Genomic DNA, 19,734 nt, shown 5'->3' with positions numbered 1-19,734 from the left:
CACCACCATCCTCCCTGTCGCCTATAACCTTGACATTGTTCTCGAGTCATCTCTCTCATTCTGCTCACATATTCAGTCGGTCACCAAATCCTGTCAGTTATAATAATAAGAAATCTGCCCTTTCTTCTCCAACCAAACTGCTACCATGCTGATCCAAGCTCTTATCCTACCCAATCTTGACTACGGCATCTGCCTCCTCACTGACCTCCTGGCCTCCTCTCTCTCCCCACTCCAGTCCCTACTTCACTCTGCTGCACAAATCATTTTCCTACAAAAACATTCAGTCCATGTCTCCCCACTTCTCAAGAACCTCCAATGGCTGCCTAACCACTTCTGCAAACAGAAACTCCTTGCCATCGACTTTAAAGTGCTAAATCATCTTGCCCTCTCCTACCTCATCTCACTAATCTCCTACTACAGGCCAGCGCACACACTCCGCTCCTCTGGTGCCAACTTACTAAATATGCCCCGATCTCATCTATCTCGCCGCTGACCCCTTTCCCATATCCTCCCTCTTGCCTGGAACTCCCTCCCCATCCTTATATGCCAGAACACCAGTCTCTCCATTTCAAAGCACAATTAAAGTCCCATCTTCTCCATGAGGCCTTCCTTGTTTAAGCCCTCTTTTCCTCAGTTCACTGTCCCTTCTGCATCATCTAAGCATTTGGATCTGTGACCTTTGGACATTTGATATGCACCCCATCCCAAAGCCCACAGCCCTTATGTACATATCTTTAAATTACTTATTATAAATTATTTATTTATTCATATTAATTTCTATCTCCCCCTCTTGACTGTAAGCTCATTATGGGCAGGGAAGGTGTCTGCTAATTCTGTTGTACTGCACTCTCCCAGCAATTAGTACAATGCTCTGCACATAGCACTCAATAAATACCACTGATTGATCACCATGGCACTAATCAACAATTTAGAAACATTAAAAACGGTGGTCAAAAGTCACAGATCCTTCCTCTCTGAACTCTCCCAGGTGCTCTGTACAGTGCTCTGCACACGGAAGTGCTCAATAAGTATGACTGACTGGATCCTGGGACTCGATTGCGCTTGCTGTTAGTCAGCGCTGATGCTGACTCCAGCCTTCAGCTCAGCTTGACCCTGGTGCCTAACTGCCCATCTGGAGGGGCAGAAGCTCCTCCACTCTCCCTCCTCCCATAGAAAAAAGAAAAGAAGGATGGTATTTGTTAAGTGCTATTGGCCAAGCACTTTTCTAAGTGCTGAGGTAGAAACAAGATAATCCCTGTCCTACATAGGGTTCACAGTCATAATCCCCATTTTACAGATGAAGTAACTGAAGCACAGAGAAGTTAAGTGACTTGCCCAAACTCACCCAGCATACAAGTGGCAGAGCCAGGATTAGAACCCATGTCCTCTGACTCCCAAGCCCATGCTCTTGCCACTAGGCCATGCTGCTTCTCTGATGATAAAGTAGTAATAGGATTTATTAATAATAATAATGGTATTTCTTAAGTGCTTACTATGTGTCCAGCGCTAGGGTAGAGACAGGTTAATCAGATTGGACAAAGTTCCTGTCCCACATGGGGCTCACATTAAGCACTTACCACGTGCACTGCACTGCACTAAGTGCTGGGAGGGAATACACATCTGGGAATTAGACATGGGTCCTGTCCCTTGAAGGGCTCACAACCCAAGCCCTCCCAATTAATCAATCAGTAGTATGTACTGAGCCCTTACTATGTGCAGAGTACTGCACTAAATGCTTAGGAGAAAACGTGTAGCCTAATGGAAAGAGCATAGGCCTGGAGTCAGAGGACCTGGATTCTAATACAGAGTTCATCACTTATCTGCTGCTTGACCTTGGGTAAATCCCTTAACTTCTCTGTTCCTCAGTTCCCTCATCTGCAAGATGGGGATTCGATACCTGTTCTCAACCTACTTAGACTGGGAGCCCCATGTGGGACCTGATTATCTACCTTCAGCATTTTGTACAGTGTTTGGCACACAGCATGTGCTTAATGAATATCGTTATAATTATTAATAAAGCACAAAATGGTCAAGTTGATTGGCATGATCCATCCCCATAGAAAGCTCTCTCTTTCTCTCTCTTCCACCTTGGGCCCATTCACTAAACTTTCCAACATCTAAACTCCACCAAAAACCCAAATCTTTATACTGCTCAGTTTTGAGATTGCAGGGTTTTGATCTCCCAATGAATTGAAATATTACCTTTGAAGTAACACATGAAAGTAAAATGAAGAAAAAAAGTATCTGCCTTTGGACAACAGTCAACCCCATATAATTTTAAAATTGTCAGTTACATATACATTTCCCATGTGGCAGGTCCACGTGGCAGGAAACAAATTACAACTTGGGAAAAGTGATCCTTCTCAGGATACTAAAAGCCCATGTTCAGTTTTGAAGAGGTGTCTTTGCTCATCTAAAGCAGCTCTCCTTTTAGGGGTTCCTATCGAGTAGTGCTGAAGAGATAAGTACCTTTCCAAATATATGCCACTCCAATCTCTGCTTATATATCTTCTGACCTTAAACTTGAATGAATTCAAAAATATAACAAGTCTTTTTATCTACTATAATAATTTTATTTTACCTAGACACAATACTAATTTGCTCCCTCTTGGCTCTAAACTAGTGCTAACCTTCTCACTGTGCCCCAATCTCACCTGTCTCGCTGCCAACCCATGGCCTATGTCCTGCCTCTGTCCTGGAATGCCCTCCCTCCCTCCCTCCGCCCCCTTCTTCAAATCTGGCAATTACTTTCTCCCCACTCAAAGCCTTATTGAAGGCACATCTCCTTCAAGAGGCCTCACCAGACTTGGCCCCACCTTTCCTCATCTTCCGCTCCCTCCTTCATCTCCCTGACTTTGCTCTTCCCCTGCCCCCCAGCCCTACAGCACTAATGTATCTATCTGTAATTTTAATTATTTGTATTGGTCTGTTCCCCCCCTCTAGACTGTGAGCTCATTGTGGGCATGGAATATCACTGTTTATTGTTGCATAGTACTTTCCCAAATGGTTAATACAGTGCTCTGCACACAGTAAACACTTAATAAATACAACTAAATGAATGAATGAATGTATAAGCTTTTTGTGGCCAGGGAACATATCTGCTTATTTTTACAGTGCAGCCTCCCAAGGCCTAAGTATAGTGTTCTACACACAGTAAGTCCTCAATAAATATGATTGACTTACTGACTACCTAATCTATAACAACATGGAACTCAATTCTCTCCAGAGCCTAAAGTAACTCCTACCAGAGGAGAATTCAGCCCACTGCAAATAGCACAACTTGTCAGCAGGGACACCATTCAGTATGGTATGGTTGGAAGATCTGCGGCTGTGTATAACTGAACGTTTTAATAATAACTGTGGCACTGGTTAAATTCTTATCATGTTCCAAGCACTGTTTGCCATATGGGAGTCACTTAACCACCTCACTCTCCTTCAAATGTCCATCCAAAGCCTTACACCAAATCTGAAAAGTGTCATGGGTTTATACATACAGAAGATATATCCAGTTTCTGGGGCATTTTTGCCAGAACCATATTTACCATTTCTAGCAGGACGGGATTACCAAAAATGATTTCCCGGCACTGAGACAGGTAATGAACACAGCAACACAACTCCCCTGGGAGGGTCATGGAGGAGAGAATGGAAGACGGTACGATACCTAAGAAGCTGCTCTATGGGGAGATGAAAGGGGGTTTGTTTGCCACCTCAGCGGCAGGAAAATGATTTAAAGCAATGTGAAACCCAGCATCAAGCACTGGGACAGGTGGCAATCTGAGGAAGGATTGCTCGACTTGAGCAAATTCTTCATGAAGATCAGGATGCTTGGAGGCAGACTTGAAAACAGAGACCAGCCCTTTGTGGGATAAATCCATTACTGCAACAAAGATTTATCCTTACTTGGAAACAATTCCAGGGAGAATTATGCCCGTATCTGCTTTTCAGCAAACTAGTACACATAAGAGTTCTTTTTCTTCTGAAAATGAAGAGCCGCTCTCTCCTATGTATATAATGCCATATATATGGTACAGTGCTCTGTACACAGTAAGCATTCAATACATACAATTGAATGAATGAATGTATATATATATATATATATTTATATATTTGAAATGATTAGGATTAATGAAGTATATGCTCAGGGAGCACAGGTATCAATATATAGCAAGTCTTGCCAGGGAGCCAGAGGACCTGGGTTCTAATACCCATTAACACTGACATTCGGCTCACTTCAATATAGTTTTGTTGTCTGGGACATTCAAGGAAAATGGATGACAATAGGACATCCATAATAATAATAATAATGTTGGTATTTTGTTAAGCGCTTACTATGTGCCAAGCACTGTTCTAAGCGCTGGGGTAGACATAGGGGAATCAGGTTGTCCCACGTGGGGCTCACAGTCTTAATGCCCATTTTACAGATGAGGGAACTGAGGCACAGAGAAGTTAAGTGACTTGCCCACAGTCACACAGCCAACAAGTGGCAGAGCTGGGATTCGAACTCATGAGCCCTGACTCCAAAGCCCGTGCTCTTTCCACTGAGCCACGCTGCTTCTCTACAACTGCAGTACATTGATCTGAAATGAACTGATCAAATGCAAGGGGGGGAGGGAGTTCCCTTTAAAGATGTTGTACAGCACAGGCATAGGCAATATGGAATTACACTGAAATGTGGGGAGGCTTCTGCAGATGGCAGACAGACTGGGGTGGGGGTGCACACTGAAATCAAAGAAGCAGCTCTTGTTGAGCAGAAAGTTCAAGTGGTAGGTACTAGTCATGGTAGGTACTAGTCATCATCTTTAGACTGTAAGCTAAAGCTAAGCTGTACTCTAGACTGTAAGCTCGTTGTGGGCAGGGAATGTGTCTGCTGTACTGTTATATTGTACTCTCCCAAATGCTTAGCACGGTGCTCTGCACACAGTAAGCGCTCAATAAATATGATTGACTGATTTTATTTCCTAGTGGTTCCCACTGGAAAAGTACAGCAGAAGCATGAGAAACATTCCCTGTCCAAAAGGAGCTCATACTTTAATGCTGGAGACAGGCATAAAAACATTTCAGAATAGAGTAATCCTTCAAGAGGAACACGTGAGTTTCAGGCAAAAATGAAAACTGCCAAGTGCTGTTCAATGACATCAGATCGAATAAGCTAAAGTTACATTATGTGGATAATGCGATAAGGACCCACTGACCTTTTTAACCCCTCTCATACTCATGAGTAAAGTCCACTGTCGGTGATACTATCTTGGAATATTAAAGACAAATTATGGCAGCTTCTGCCTGAGTCAAAGTTCCAAACTACTTGTGGGGAGGGAACGTGTTTACCAACTCTGTTATGTTGTACTCTCCCAAGTGCTCTGTTAACAAGAGGGGAGATATTAGCATGTTTGAAAGCAGTAAGGAAGAATCCATTGAAAAGTGAACAGCTGAAGATGGCTGGCAGGGAAGAAAGAAGAGAGGGGCCAAGAGTTTTGTTAAGGTATGGAGGGATGGGGTCAGAGGTGCTGGTGGAGGGGGTGGGTTTTGAGAGAATTCAGAAGATTCCCTCTTTATATTTAATAATAATAACAATAAAGTAATAACATATGTTTTCCCCACTTAAATGTAACTCCTTTTGGGCAGGGGTCCTTGTCTATTAACTCTATTGTAGTTGTACTCGTCAATGAACTTAAGACAGGGCTCTGCACATGGTAAGCATTCAATAAATACCACTGATAGACTGGAGTAAAACTGGCTTTCTACTTAACCACCAGAGAGTCTCTTGTTAAGAAAAGTTAATTTATTTTTAACAACTCTAAAACATTATTGACAGACTAATACAGTGAGACATTAAAATTATATGTGAGATTGACATGGTTTTATTGTAGCTCAATTGCACTTTCCTTAAAATGCTGGATAAGCGACTATACTGAAAAAAGGCAATATGAAAATGCATTTAAGTGAATGGGTTTTTGTTCATCTTCACAGGATGCTGGAATAAGGCAAATGGAATTATTCAACTCTCAACATTTTTAAGATTCTTTGAAATGATTCCATGGATTGTGTGCTTAAATTTGAAGAATGTATGAAAAGTTAGAAATATTTCCCTCTATGTTGAAAATTCACAGCACATTTTATGAGATTCATCTTAATATTTGCATTTTTCTTTCGCTAACTTGGAACATAAAAATAAAGGCATTCATCTTTTTTTTCAATTTGTAGAAATAATTCCTCTCCTAGATTGTCAATTTGCCAACTACACTAAATCAAAACTAAACCCAGCAGCGGCCACATGGAAAGCAATTAAAGCCAGCAATATTAATGCAAACCAGCTGGCCCAGGAAGACCTGAATTGTATTTCAAATATGACTCATCAAGAAATACACCTGAGAATCATCCAAGCACTCTCATGATTCCTGGGGCTTGAAAATAAAGCTGCAAGAGGATGCACTGCATTACTACACGGGAATGTGAATTTCTTAGCTACGAAAAGGGGGAGAAAGAAAAGCCTATTAAAAGTATCAAAAGGAAGGGGAGAAGTAGTGTGGGCAAGTGGAAAAAGTGTGAGCCTGGGAGTCAGAAGAACTGGTAATTGCCGCTCTGCCAATTGTCTGGTAAGTGACGATGGGCAAGGCACTTAACTTCTCTGTGCCTCAGTTTCCTCAACTGAGAAATGGAAATAAAATACCTGTTCTCCTTCCTTCTTAGACTATGAGCGCTGTGGAGGAGAGGGACTGTGTCCAACCTAACTCATTCATTCATTTTCATTCAGTCGTGTTCATTGAGCACTTACTGTGTGCAGAGCACTATACTAAGCTCCTGCAAAGTACAGTGTGGCCACAGAGACAATCCCTACCCAACAACGGCCTCGCAGTCTAGAAGGGGAGGCCACAGACAAAACAAAACAAGTAGACAGGCATCAATATAAATAAATAGAATTATAGATATATAGACATCATTAATAAAATAAATAGAGCAATAAATATGTACACATATATACAAGTGCTGTGGGGCGGGTAGGGGGTAGAACAGAGGGAGGGAGTAGGGGCGATGGGGAGGGGAGGAGGAGCAGAGGAAAAGGGGGACTCAGTTTGGGAAGGCTTCCAGGAGGAGGTGAGCTTTCAGTAGGGCTTTGAAAGGGGGGAAGTGTGCTAGTTTGATGGATGTGAGGAGGGAGGGCATTCCAGGCCAGATTTAAGACCTTTTCCCCATCAGAGTTTCTCTATCCCTTTTTTATGGTATTTGTTAGGCCCTTACTATGTGTCAAGCACCGTTCTAAGCACTGGGCTAGATATGAGTTAGGCCTCAAAAATGGCCGAATTGTACTTTCCAAGTGCGTAGTAGAGTGCTCTGCACACCAGAAGCGCTCATATATACGGTAGAGTGAATGAATGAATGAAAGAATGAGACCAACTGTGGCAGAATTGTATTTTCCAAGCATGTAGTAGAGTGCTCTGTGCACAGTAAGCGCTCAATAAATACGGTTGAATGAGAAGCAGTGTGGCTCAGTGGAAAGAGCACGGGCTTTGGAGTCAGGGGTCATGAGTTCAAATCCCAGCTCTGCCACTTGCAGCTGTGTGACTGTGGGCAAGTCACTTTACTTCTCTGTGCCTCAGCTACTTCATCTGGAAAATGGGGATTAAGACTGTGAGCCCCACGTGGGACAACCTGATCACCCTTTATCTCCCCCAGCACTTAGAACAGTGCTCTACACATAGTAAGCGCTCAACAAATACCAACATTATTATTATTATTGAGACCAACTGTGCCCAAACTGTACTTTCCAAGCACGAAGTAGAGTACTCTGCACGCAGTAAGCACTCAATAAATACGGCTGAATGAATGAATGAGACTGACTGTGCCCAAACTGTACTTTCCAAACGTGTAGTAGGGTACTCTGCGCACGGTAAGAGCTCAATAAATATGGCTGAATGAACACACGAATGAGACCAACTGTGGCCGAACTGTACTTTCCAAACACGTAGTAGAGTGCTCTGCTCACAGTAAGCGCTCAATAAATACGGTTGAATGAATGAATGAGACCAACTGTGGCCGATTTGTACCTTCCAAGCATGTAGCAGAGTGCTCTGCGCACAGTAAACGCTCAATATATACGGTAGAGTGAATGAATGAGACCAACTGTGGCCGAATTGTATTTTCCAAGCACGTAGTAGAGTGCTCTGCGCACAGTAAGTGATCAATAAATACGGTAGAGTGAATGAATGAATGAGTGAGACCAACTGTGGCCGATTTGTACCTTCCAAGCACGTAGCAGAGTGCTCTGCGCACAGTAAACGCTCAATATATACGGTAGAGTGAATGAATGAGACCAACTGTGGCCAAATTGTATTTTCCAAGTGCGTAGTAGAGTGCTCTGCGCACAGTAAGCTCTCAATAAATACAGTTGAATGAATGAGACCAACTGTGGCCCAACTATACTTTCCAAGAACGTAGTAGAGTGTTCTGCGCACAGTAAGCGCTCAATAAATACGGTTGAGTGAGTGAGTGAGTGAATGAATGAGACCAACTGTGGCCAAATTGTATTTTCCAAGTGTGTAGTAGAGTGCTCTGCGCACCGTAAGCGCTCAATGAATACGGTAGAATGAATGAAAGAAAGAATGAGACCAACTGTGGCCTAACTGTACTTCCCAAGCGCGCTCACTAAATACAGTAGAATGAATGAATGAATGAGTGAATGAATGAATGAATGAATGAATGAATGAATAAATGAGACCAATTGTGGCCGAATTATATTTTCCAAGCTCTGTGCACAGTAAGCGCTCAATAAATACGGTTGAATGAATGAGACCAACTGTGGCCGAACTGTACTTTCCAAGCATGTTAATAGAGTCCTCGGCGCATAGTAAGCGCTCAATAAATACGGTAGAGTGAATGAATGAATGAAACCAACTGTGGCCGAACTGTATTTTCCAAGTGCGTAGTAGAGTGCTCTGTGCACCGTAAGCGCTCAATAAATACGGTAGAATGAATGAGACCAACTGTGGCCAAACTCTACTTTCCAAAAACGTAGTAGAGTGTTCTGCGCACAGTAAGCGCTCAATAAATACGGTAGAGTGAGTGAGTGAGTGAGTGAGTGAGTGAGTGAGTGAATGAATGAATGAGACCAACTGTGGCCGAATTGTATTTTCCAAGTGTGTAGTAGAGTGCTCTGAGCACCGTAAGCGCTCAATAAATACGGTAGAATGAATGAATGAAAGAATGAGACCAACTGTGGCCTAACTGTACTTCCCAAGCGCGCTCAATAAATACAGTAGAATGAATGAATGAATGAATGAATGAATGAATGAATGAATGAATGAATGAATAAATAAATGAGACCAATTGTGGCCGAATTATATTTTCCAAGCTCTGTGCACAGTAAGCGCTCAATAAATACGGTTGAATGAATGAGACCAACTGTGGCCGAACTGGACTTTCCAAGCGCGTAATAGAGTCCTCTGCACATAGTAAGCGCTCAATAAATACGGTAGAGTGAATGAATGAATGAAACCAACTGTAGCCGAACTGTATTTTCCAAGTGCGTAGTAGAGTGCTCTGCGCACCGTAAGGGCTCAATAAATACGGTAGAGTGAGTGAGTGAGTGAGTGAGTGAGTGAGTGAGTGAGTGAGTGAGTGAATGAATGAATGAATGAGACCAACTGTGGCCGAATTGTATTTTCCAAGTGTGTAGTAGAGTGCTCCGAGCACCGTAAGGGCTCAATAAATACGGTAGAATGAATGAATGAAAGAATGAGACCAACTGTGGCCTAACTGTACTTCCCAAGCGCACTCACTAAATACAGTAGAATGAATGAATGAATGAATGAATGAATGAATGAATGAATGAATGAATGAATGAGACCAACTGTGGCCGAATTATATTTTCCAAGTTCTGCGCACAGTAAGCGCTCAATAAATACGGTTGAATGAATGAGACCAACTGTGGCCGAACTGTACTTTCCAAGCATGTAATAGAGTTTTCTGCACATAGTAAGCGCTCAATAAATACGGTAGAGTGAATGAATGAAACCAACTGTGGCCGAATTGTATTTTCCAAGTGTGTAGCAGAGTGCTCTGCGCACCGTAAGCGCTCAATAAATACGGTAGAGTGAATGAATGAAAGGATGAGACCAACTGTGGCCTAACTGTACTTGCCAAGCGCATAGTAGAGTGCTCTGCGCACGGTAAACGCACTCAATAAATATGGTAGAATGAATGGATGGATGGATGGATGGATGGATGGATGGATGGATGAATGAATGAGATCAACTGTGGCCGAATTATATTTTCCAAGCTCTGTGCACAGTAAGCGCTCAATAAATACGGTTGAATGAATGAGACCAACTGTGGCCTAACTGTACTTCCCAAGCGTGTAGTAGAGTGCTCTGTGCACAGTAAAGCACTCAATAAATACGGTAGAGTGAATGAATGAGATCAACTGTGGCCGGCCTGTACTTTCCAAGCGTGTAGTAGAGTGCTCTGCGCATAGTAAGCGCTCAATAAATACAATAGAGTGAATGCATGAATGAGAAGTCACAGCACACAGAGCCAGAGATGGGAGGGATGTTCGGTTGATGAAATGGGAAAAGGGGGAGGGGGGAAGGTTGGGGCGAAGGGGGTAACCGACCCTGGGAAGGATGGGTTGCCTCGGGGCCCTGGGTAGGAAAGGGGGGGATGGTCGCGGGCGCACACACCTGTCAGGTGCTCGCGCAGACAGGCAGGGAGGTGTCCCCTCGTGGACTGTCTGCTCCGGCCGCCCGCGCCACCCTCATGCAGGCAAGCGCATCCGAGGGCCAGGTTTCCATGGCAACAGCGGGGAAAGGGGGGGATGGAAAGGGGGGGAGGGAGGGAGGGCTCGAGCGCAGGCGCCGCCTTTCGGTTGCTAGGGCCACCGCGTCCGTTGCTAGGGAAGGGGGAGGGAGATCAGGACCGGCTCTCGGCCTCTTCATCCTCTCTTCCCCTCCTCTCCCGCTTTCCCGGGAGCCGCTACAGCTGCTGCAGCTCCTGCAGATGCGACCCGAGCCGGTCCCATCGCCCTCTCCCAGGAGGGAGAGCTGGAAGGGGCCGGGGTCTGCACCAGCTACCCCTTGCCTTCAGCCCCACCATAGGGGATTGACCGGTGCGCATCCCTCCGACGGTTCTCCCGGCAGGTAAGACCTCGAAGGAAGACCTCTGGCAGAAGCAGAAGACCCCTGGCGGAAGCAGTCATGTCTCACACGTAAGTGCAATTTCAGGGTGGGGGCCTTTTTTTTAAAATAGTGATAATAATAATAATGTTGGTATTTGTTAAGTGCTTACTATGTGCACAGCATGGTTTTAAGCACTGGGGTAGATACAGGCTAATCAGGTTGTCCCAAGTGAGGCTCACAGTTAATCCTCATTTTACAGATGAGGTAACTGAGGCACAGAGAAGTGAAGTGACTTGCCCAGAGTCACACAACAAACAAGTGGCAGATCCAGGATTCGAACCCATGACCTCTGACTCCCAAGCCTGCACTCTTTCCACTGAGCCACACTGCTACATTTAAGCACTTACTGTGTACTAAACGCTGGGGTGGATACATGCAAATCAAGTGGGACGCCATCCCTGTCCCCTGTGGGGCTCACAGTCTCCATCCCCACTTTACACACGAGGTAGCCGAGGCCCAGTGAAGTGACTTGCTCAAGGTCACACCGAAGATAAGTGACAGAGCTGGGATTAGAATAATAACGGTATTTATTATGCACTTACTATGTGCCAGGCACTGTTCTAAGCGCTAGGGTAGATACAAGGTAATCGGGTTGTCCCAAGTGGGGCTCACTGTATTAATCCCCATTTTACAGATGAGGGAACTGAGGCACAGAGAAGTTAACTGGTTTGCCCAAGATCACACAGCAGACAAATGGCAGAGCCAGTATTAGAACCCACATCTTCTGAACCCCAAGCCCGTGCTCTTTCCACTAAGCCACGCTGCTTGACCGCCTGATTCCCAGGCCCATGTTCTATCCACTAAGCCCTACTGCTTCTCTACTTTTTTGTCTTGTGTCTATTTTTTTTTTTTTTACATATTAAGTGTTTTACTGGATCCCAGGCACTGTCCTAAATGCTGGGGTAGGTAGAAGCTAATCAGGTTAGACACAGTCCACATCCCACATGGGGGTCACAGTCTTAATCCCCATTTTACAGATGAGGTTAACAGGCATAGAGAAGTTAGGTGACTTGCCCAAGGTCACACAGCAGAAAGGTGGAGGAGGTAGGTTTATAACTAGGTCCTTCTGATTCCCAGGCCTGTTCTCTTTCCACTAGCCCATGCTGCTTCTATTCAGAGGGGAGGGGTCAGCACAGCTTCTAGGGGACTAAATTTTGTTGGTTGATTTTCTTTGTTCCTCGTCTTTGCATTTGCCCATTCCCAAAGTGTACATGTGTGGAGAAAGAAATAGCAGATCAGGCATTGGCTTCTGTCTTGTTTGGCCCTTCTTTGCTTTCCTAGGAAAAGAATCATCTCCCTGCAGGTGAAGCAAATGAACCATAGGGGGGCTGTTACCTGCAGCTTCATATCAGGCAGTCTAATTTTCACCTAGTTCGTCCCTTATCTGGCACAGAGAAAGCTCCAAAAACCTCTATGTCGAATAGTGTTTTAAGTTCCCAGATTCCCATCCCCTCAACCTCCTCCTGCCACCCCCAAAGTCCAGCCCCTGCCTCTAAGTTCCACCTCTCAGAAGTGGCTCCCATGTTCTGGGAAAGGAAAGCAATGTCTCTCAAAAAAATTAGGGATAGGTCGGGGAACCCAAGGATAAATGCTTTTTGGATCAAGTGTCCTCTGACAAACTTCCCCAGAGTGGTGCATATATCATGTTACCTGCATGCTTGTGGTAATCGGGAGGACTGTAAATGGCCACCTTATTGAACAGTATGCAGGTCCCAGTAACCAAGGCGAGCAAGATCATGGGTTTGAGTAGGGAAAAATGATGGTTCCTTTTCACCTCATTCTGGCCATGGAATTCTGTCCCGTTCCCCCCCACCCCGCCACAATCCCTCCATTTCAGAGAAGGAGAGGGAATTCAGGTGCTGCAGGAGCTCATTATTACCTTGAGTAAAGTTATGAAACAACAACAAAAACTTTGTTTCCTGTCATTCTCACAATGGTCAAGATATTTCCTCCAGTTCATCATACTACTGCTTAACAACTAAGTCTCCATCCAGTCACTAACAATGTTACTAAGACTTTGGACCCTATCCAATCAATCATATTTATTGAGTGCTTACTGTGTGCAGAGCATTGTATTAAGAGTTTGGGATTACAACACAAAAATGTCACGAACACGTTCCCTGCCTACAATAAGCTTACAGTCTAGAGGATGAAGGAATTATACTGCTAGTTATTTGCAGAACAGCACTCACACTCTCTGCTAAACATTCTCCCACTAGAGCAACAAGAATGCCATCAGCTTTGTAATACATTGCATGCAAAACACTTGCTTTTACTTCTCAGATCCATTTATGGCCAAAGGGACCTTGGCCCTGAGCTGGTGTTATACCAAAGTGCCATATAGCAGGGACTTCATCCATTCAGTCATATTTATTAAGAGTTTACTGTGTGCAGAGCACTATATTAAGCTACTGGTAGAGTACAATAAACCAACTCATTCCTCACCCACAATGAGTCCAGAGGCAATTCCCAGGGTAGCTGCTTTAATTAAATGCCATCTTATCACCCATCTTTTCCACAAAGTGACACATCCTATGTAGAATCTTCCATGAGAAACTGTCACCATTGCTGACTAGCCCCAGGAAGCATTCCCCTATTTCTGGCTGTTTCACAGCCTTGCCCACCATAAAGAAGAGTGGATTGGATTTGAGGAGTGTGTACTCTATACCAGGTGTAAAGCATCAGTGAGGACTGACTTTTCCTTCACTAGAAGTACCTTTCATATCCCATTCTGATCAGATGATCCCGCCCTAGCTCTCAAAGGCTCTTTAAACGATCACTGAATCAATGGTCTGTACTGAGCACTTACTATGCACAGTGAACAGCATTAGGTGTTCTAGGTTTCTTTATCAAATTGGCATCTTCTCATTTGGCTAGGTGAGTGTAATTTGGGAAGTAACTTTGGACAAATGAGCGGGAGCAAATTTTGTAAAGAAAATTGGTGTTGCAGTGACTAGGAAGGGCATTCAAGGATATTGGATCTAAAGAAATTAGCAGCTGGTGAGATCGTACTCCCAAGTTCTTGGTACAGTGTTCTGCACACAGTAAGTGCTCAATAAATACCACTGATGGATTGAGGGAAATTGAATTCTTTGCACCTCAGCCTACCATTTAAAACAACAGTAGTTTGAGCTAGCAGTTTCTGCTGAGGAGGAAGATGGAAAAGATCATTAGCCCTTAGGGGAATATTAAAGTAATGACATTTTGAAAAGGAGCACTATTTCTCATGATTCTAGGGTTAGCCTAGAAGATTGTTGAGCTTTTTTTAAGACCACAGCTCTCCCCATATTGAAAGCCCTCCTAAAATCCCATTTCCTCTAAAAAGCCATCCCAAATTAATTCCCAAGTCAGACAAACCCTCCAGCCATTTCTAGCACCTTCATACCTATACTTTTTCTTGGCACTTATGTATATTGTACATGTTCACTTCTGCATTCAATTATTTACTCATATAATTTGTAAACACTGCTGTGTGACCTTGGGCAAGTCACATAACTTCTCTGTGCCTCAGTTAGCTCATCTGTAATATGGCAATGAAGACCGTGAGCCCCATGAAAAATGTTCAACCTGATTAGCTTGGACCTAACCCAGTGCTTAGTACAGTGCCGGGAACATAGTAAGTATTTAACAAATACTACAAAAAAGTCTTTTTTCCCTGTTAGATTGTAAGTACGCACATTCCTTGTGTGGCTGCTTTAGTTTTTGTCCTTTTCAAGTGGCTAATATGGAAGATTGCATCCAGTGGGTGCTCAGTAAGTATTATTTCTATTATTGAGAGATAAAGGTAGCTGATAGGATAACAGTTATCCTATCTGATAGTTATCAGTTATCCTATCTGATAGCTATCTGATAGCTATCAGTTATCCTATCTGACAACAGTAGCTGATAGGATATCCAGTTATCACCCTATTTCCCTACTACCCTTCCTTTCCAAAATCCTAGAACGAGTCTAAACTTGCTGCTTAGAATTCCTTAACTCCCATTCTCTTCTGGACCCCCTCCAATCTGGCTTCCGTCCCCTCCACTCTACCGACACTGCTCTCTCTAAGGTCACCCATGACCTCCTTCTTGCCAAATCCAATGGCTCCTACTCCATTCTAATCCTCCTTGACCTCTCAGCTGCCTTTGACACTGTCGACCATCCCCTTCTCCTCACCTTATCTCACCTTGGCTTCATGGACTCCGTCCTCTCCTGGTTCTCCTCTTATCTCTCTGGCAGGTCATTCTTGGTCTCCTTTGCAGGCTCCTCCTCCCCCTCCCATCCTCTAACTGTTGGAGTTCCTCAATGGTCAGTTCTTGGCCCTCTTCTGTTCTCCATTTACACTCACTCCCTTGGTGAACTCATCCATTCTCACGGCTTCAACTACCATCTCTACGCAGATGACACATAGATCTACATCTCTGTCCCTGTCCTCTCCCCCTCCCTTCAGGCTCGCATCTCCTCCTGCCTCCAGGACGTCTCCACCTGGATGTCTGCCCGCCACCTAAAACTCAACATGACCAAAACTGAGCTCCTCATCTTCCCTCCCAAGCCCGGTCCTCTCCCAGACTTCCCTATCACCGTGGATGGTACGACCATCCTTCCCGTCTCTCAGGCCCGCAACCTCGGTGTCATCTTTGACTCATCTCTCTCGTTCACCCCACACATCCAATCCATCACCAAAACCTGCCGGTGTCACCTTTATAATATCACCAAGATCCGCCCTTTCCTCTCCACACAAATGGCTACCTTACTCTACAGGCTCTCGTAATATCCCGGCTAGACTACTGTGCCAGACTTTTCTCTGCTCTCCCTTCCTCCTCTCTCTCCCCACTCCAGTCTACTCTTCACTCTGCTACCCGGCTCATCTTCCTGCAGAAACGCTCTGGGCATGTAACTCCCCTTCTTAAAAACCTCCAGTGGTTGCCTATCAACCTCTGCACAAAACAAAAACTTTTCACTCTAGGCTTCAAGGGTCTCCATCACCTTGCCCCCTCCTACCTCTCCTCCCTTCTCTTTTTCTACTGTCCACCCCACACGCTCCGCTCCTCTGCCGCCCACCTCCTCACTGTCCCCCATTCTCGCCTATCCCGCCGTTGTCCCCTGGGCCACGTCCTCCCGCAGTCCTGAAACGCCCTCCCTCCTCACCTCCGCCAAACTCTCTTCCCCTCTTCAAATCCCTACTTAAAGCTCACCTTCTCCAAGAGGGCTTCTCAGACTGAGTTCCCCCCTTTTTCCCTCTGCTCCCTCTACCCCCCCCTTCACCTCTCTGCAGCTAAACCCTCTTCTCCCCCCTTTCCCTCTGCTCCTCCCCCTCTCCCTTCCCATCCCCTCAGCACTGTACTCATCCGCTCAACTGTGTATACCTTCATCACCCTTTTTATTTTGTTTAATGAGATTCATTCATTCATTCAATAGTATTTATTGAGTGCTTACTATGTGCAGAGCACTGTACTAAGTGCTTGGAATGTACAATTCGGCAACAGATAGAGACAGTCCTTGCCATTTGATGGGCTTACAGTCTAATCGGGAGAGACAGGCAGACAAGAACAATGGCGATAGAGTCAAGGGGAAGAACATCTCATAAAAACAATGGCAACTAAATAAAATCAGGGTGATGTACATCTCATTAAACAAAATAAACAAAGATGTACATCACCCTGATTCTATTTATTTGCTATTGTTTTAATGAGATGTTCTTCCCCTTGACTCTATTTATTGCCATTGTTCTTGTCTGTCTCCCCCAATTAGATTGTAAGCCCGTCAAAGGGCAGGGACTGTATCTGTTGCAGATTTGTACATTCCAAGCACTTAATACAGTGCTCTGCACATAGTAAGCGCTCAATAAATACTATTGAATGAATGAATAACAGAACTAGGGAGATGGGGATGTTTCCTGGAAATGGTGACTCTTTAAAGAGGAGTTTGGATGTGAATTTGAGGAGAAGAGGGATTTCTTCTCTTAGTGACCATCTATCCCTACCAGATCAGCTTAGGTGAGAAAAAAAATCCCTTTAGCACCTTTACAATTAGCTCTTCAAATCAACTAAGAGTTTTGGTTAATCTCTTGCTTGCACCTAGCCTGCCACTCCTTTTTAGCTTTCCTATTCTTATTTGGATCCATTATTTTTTAAAGAATAATTCTTTCCTCTGGTGATCTCTTTTGCTTGTCAGTTAGCCTAGTCTGAATTATTTTTGACCACTGGATTTTTGTTGTTGGTGTGGCTGTTGTTCTTCATTACATTTTCTTGGCACTTTTATTGTGAAGTTTTTAAGAGTTACTCTTTGTGAGTTACTTGAGTTCTTTCAGCATCATCCCTAGCCGAGGTTCATGTTTTTTTACTAGTTTGGAAGTAATAGTATTAAGTGCTTACTGTGTACATTGTACTATACGATGTGATGGGAAACAAGACTTGGGTGAGAATTAGGGTCCTTGGCCCTTAAGGGCCTCATAATCAATCAGTGGTATTTACTGAGCACTAGAGAGAGCACTGTACTAAGCACATGGGAGATTACAATACAATGAAATTAGTGGACATGTTCCCTGCCCATAATGAGCTTCCAGTCTAGAGGGGAAATCTAGGGGGACTCATAATCTAAGTGTTCCCAAATACCCTTTTGTTGGGATTTATTTCAAGTTCCTTGAGGGCAGGAATCATCTCTACCAACTATTGTACTCTCCCAAGATTTTAATACAGTGCTCTGCAAAGAGTAAACACTTCAAATCCATTTTTTTTCCAAGTTTTGGAAACTTTTTGGCCCCTTCCCATCTTGAATGTTAAATGTAATTGTAGTAGATTAGTGCAGATTGGTTTTCATCCCAGATCCCTCCACTACCTAGTATTAAATTCAATATGCATCCTTTCTTCTAGGGTTATTATTTTCCAAAGCTTATTCCACTTCTCGATCTGTTGAGGCATTCAAACTTTGTAAGAATAATTGAAGAGTCCCCTATTCTTGCCCTAGTTTTGCAAAACCTCCAGTCTCTACTAGCATTTCATCTTCACTTTATCTAGTGACTTAGAAGTGTTCTTCTGCAACAAAACTTCTATTCCTCCAGTAATATTTGTGATTTTGCTATCTGTTCCTCACTGATTTGCTCATTTCTGTCTTAAAAATTTCAAGCCTAGCAACACTGAATCCCATTGGTTTTCTTTCCTTTCCAAATCCAAGAGCCCAATGAGGTCTAGGTCTCCATTGATGATTATACATTCCTATGCCCACATCTTGGTTTTCAGGTTTCTGTACATAGTGAAGAAGCATTATGCTTTGACTTTTCTTTTTGGCCAATTTTTGCATGTCACATTCCCCATTTTATTAGCAGACTAACTAACCCCACCCTGTCCCCACTGGATTCCCTCAAGCTCTCCTTTCACTACTGGCATGCCTATGCTCTCCAGTGTCTTGTCTTTTAGGTTGTATAAGGGAACATGTCTGCTATTTCTGTTGCACTTTACACTCCCAAGTGCTTAGTACAGAGCTCTACACATAGTGATGCTCAAAAATAATTACCACTGATTGAGTGACTGTGTCACTCCACTTCTCCATTTTCTACCAACAGCAAACTTATTTTTGGGAAAAAAAAAACCCTAGAAATTTGGTAAATTTCAAAGCAAAAATATCTGTGTATTAAAGGCTATCTGATTCTGCCTGCTTATCATGCAAGTGTGGGACAGACTATAAAGGTGGCCACAGGTTGCAAAGAGTTATCATTCCTATTCTTTTATATTGAGATGGAGAGAGTTAGTGTTGTTGAAGGAAAAGTCCCGGCTACTCTAAACCTAAAACAGAAGGATATGTGTAGAATTTAGCAAACTTTGACCTCTTTCTTATTTTTGGTCCATATCCTGCAGTACATGAAGGTTTTCAGACATGTCCTATCACTTGGGTTGCAAAATTGAGTATCAAATGAAAGCAAGTGCTTTAATTAAACTGAGTGCATGTCACAATTGGTGTTCAACATAAGGAGCATTATTTGGGGGTGGGATTTTTTTTTTTTTGATTTCCTGATTTTTTTTTTATGGTGTTCTTCTATTGTTGTTCCATGTGAACTTTTATCGTTGGCTTTCATGTGAGCTACGAGTGCCTGAAACTAGAGGAGGGAAGTTTGTGGCTGTTCATACTGTGTACAGTTTTCAGAACACAATCAAAACCTAAATGTAATTTATAATTCATGTGTTCAAATTGAGATCTATCAATAGGGTAAGATGAAAAGGTTTTTCAAAAAAATTGAAAAATCTTAGTTAACATTAAGTAATCATAATTAAGAGGTTTTGTCACTTTTTACCTCTATTGAAAGTAATACAGAAGAATGACTTTTAGAAGCTTACTGAACCTATTGAAGCAGATCCACCTAAATGCTTGCTAAATAGTGATTTTTATTTTTATTTTAAGACCCACTTGGTCTTCTAGTGGGTTGGGACCAGTTGTGGCTTCTGTAGATTGGAGTGGGGGTACTGGAGAACAATATAAGGGAGTGCCTCTCTTGCCACCCTTCAGTGCCAAACCTCAAAACTGGCTCACAATGTAACAGCAGTAAGGGAGACACAGGGACATTGTGTACATGTGTGTGTGGCACGTGCATCG

General features: G+C 43.6%; 1 protein-coding gene across 1 annotated transcript in view; it reads left to right on the top strand.

Annotated features, from left to right (window-relative positions):
• The first annotated feature begins 10,893 nt into the window (after window positions 1-10,893).
• IQCA1 (IQ motif containing with AAA domain 1) overlaps window positions 10,894-19,734 on the top strand; it is a 244,356-nt gene continuing 235,515 nt past the window's right edge. The window contains exon 1 of the mRNA XM_029068684.2: window positions 10,894-11,197. Coding sequence (XP_028924517.1) covers window positions 11,187-11,197 — 11 coding nt within the window. The 5' untranslated portion in view covers window positions 10,894-11,186. The remainder of the gene's footprint in view (window positions 11,198-19,734) is intronic.

This window comes from Ornithorhynchus anatinus, chromosome 7 (genome assembly GCF_004115215.2).
Source record: "Ornithorhynchus anatinus isolate Pmale09 chromosome 7, mOrnAna1.pri.v4, whole genome shotgun sequence".
Classification (NCBI taxonomy): domain Eukaryota; kingdom Metazoa; phylum Chordata; class Mammalia; order Monotremata; family Ornithorhynchidae; genus Ornithorhynchus; species Ornithorhynchus anatinus.
This window is presented reverse-complemented; position numbering and strand designations above follow the sequence as displayed.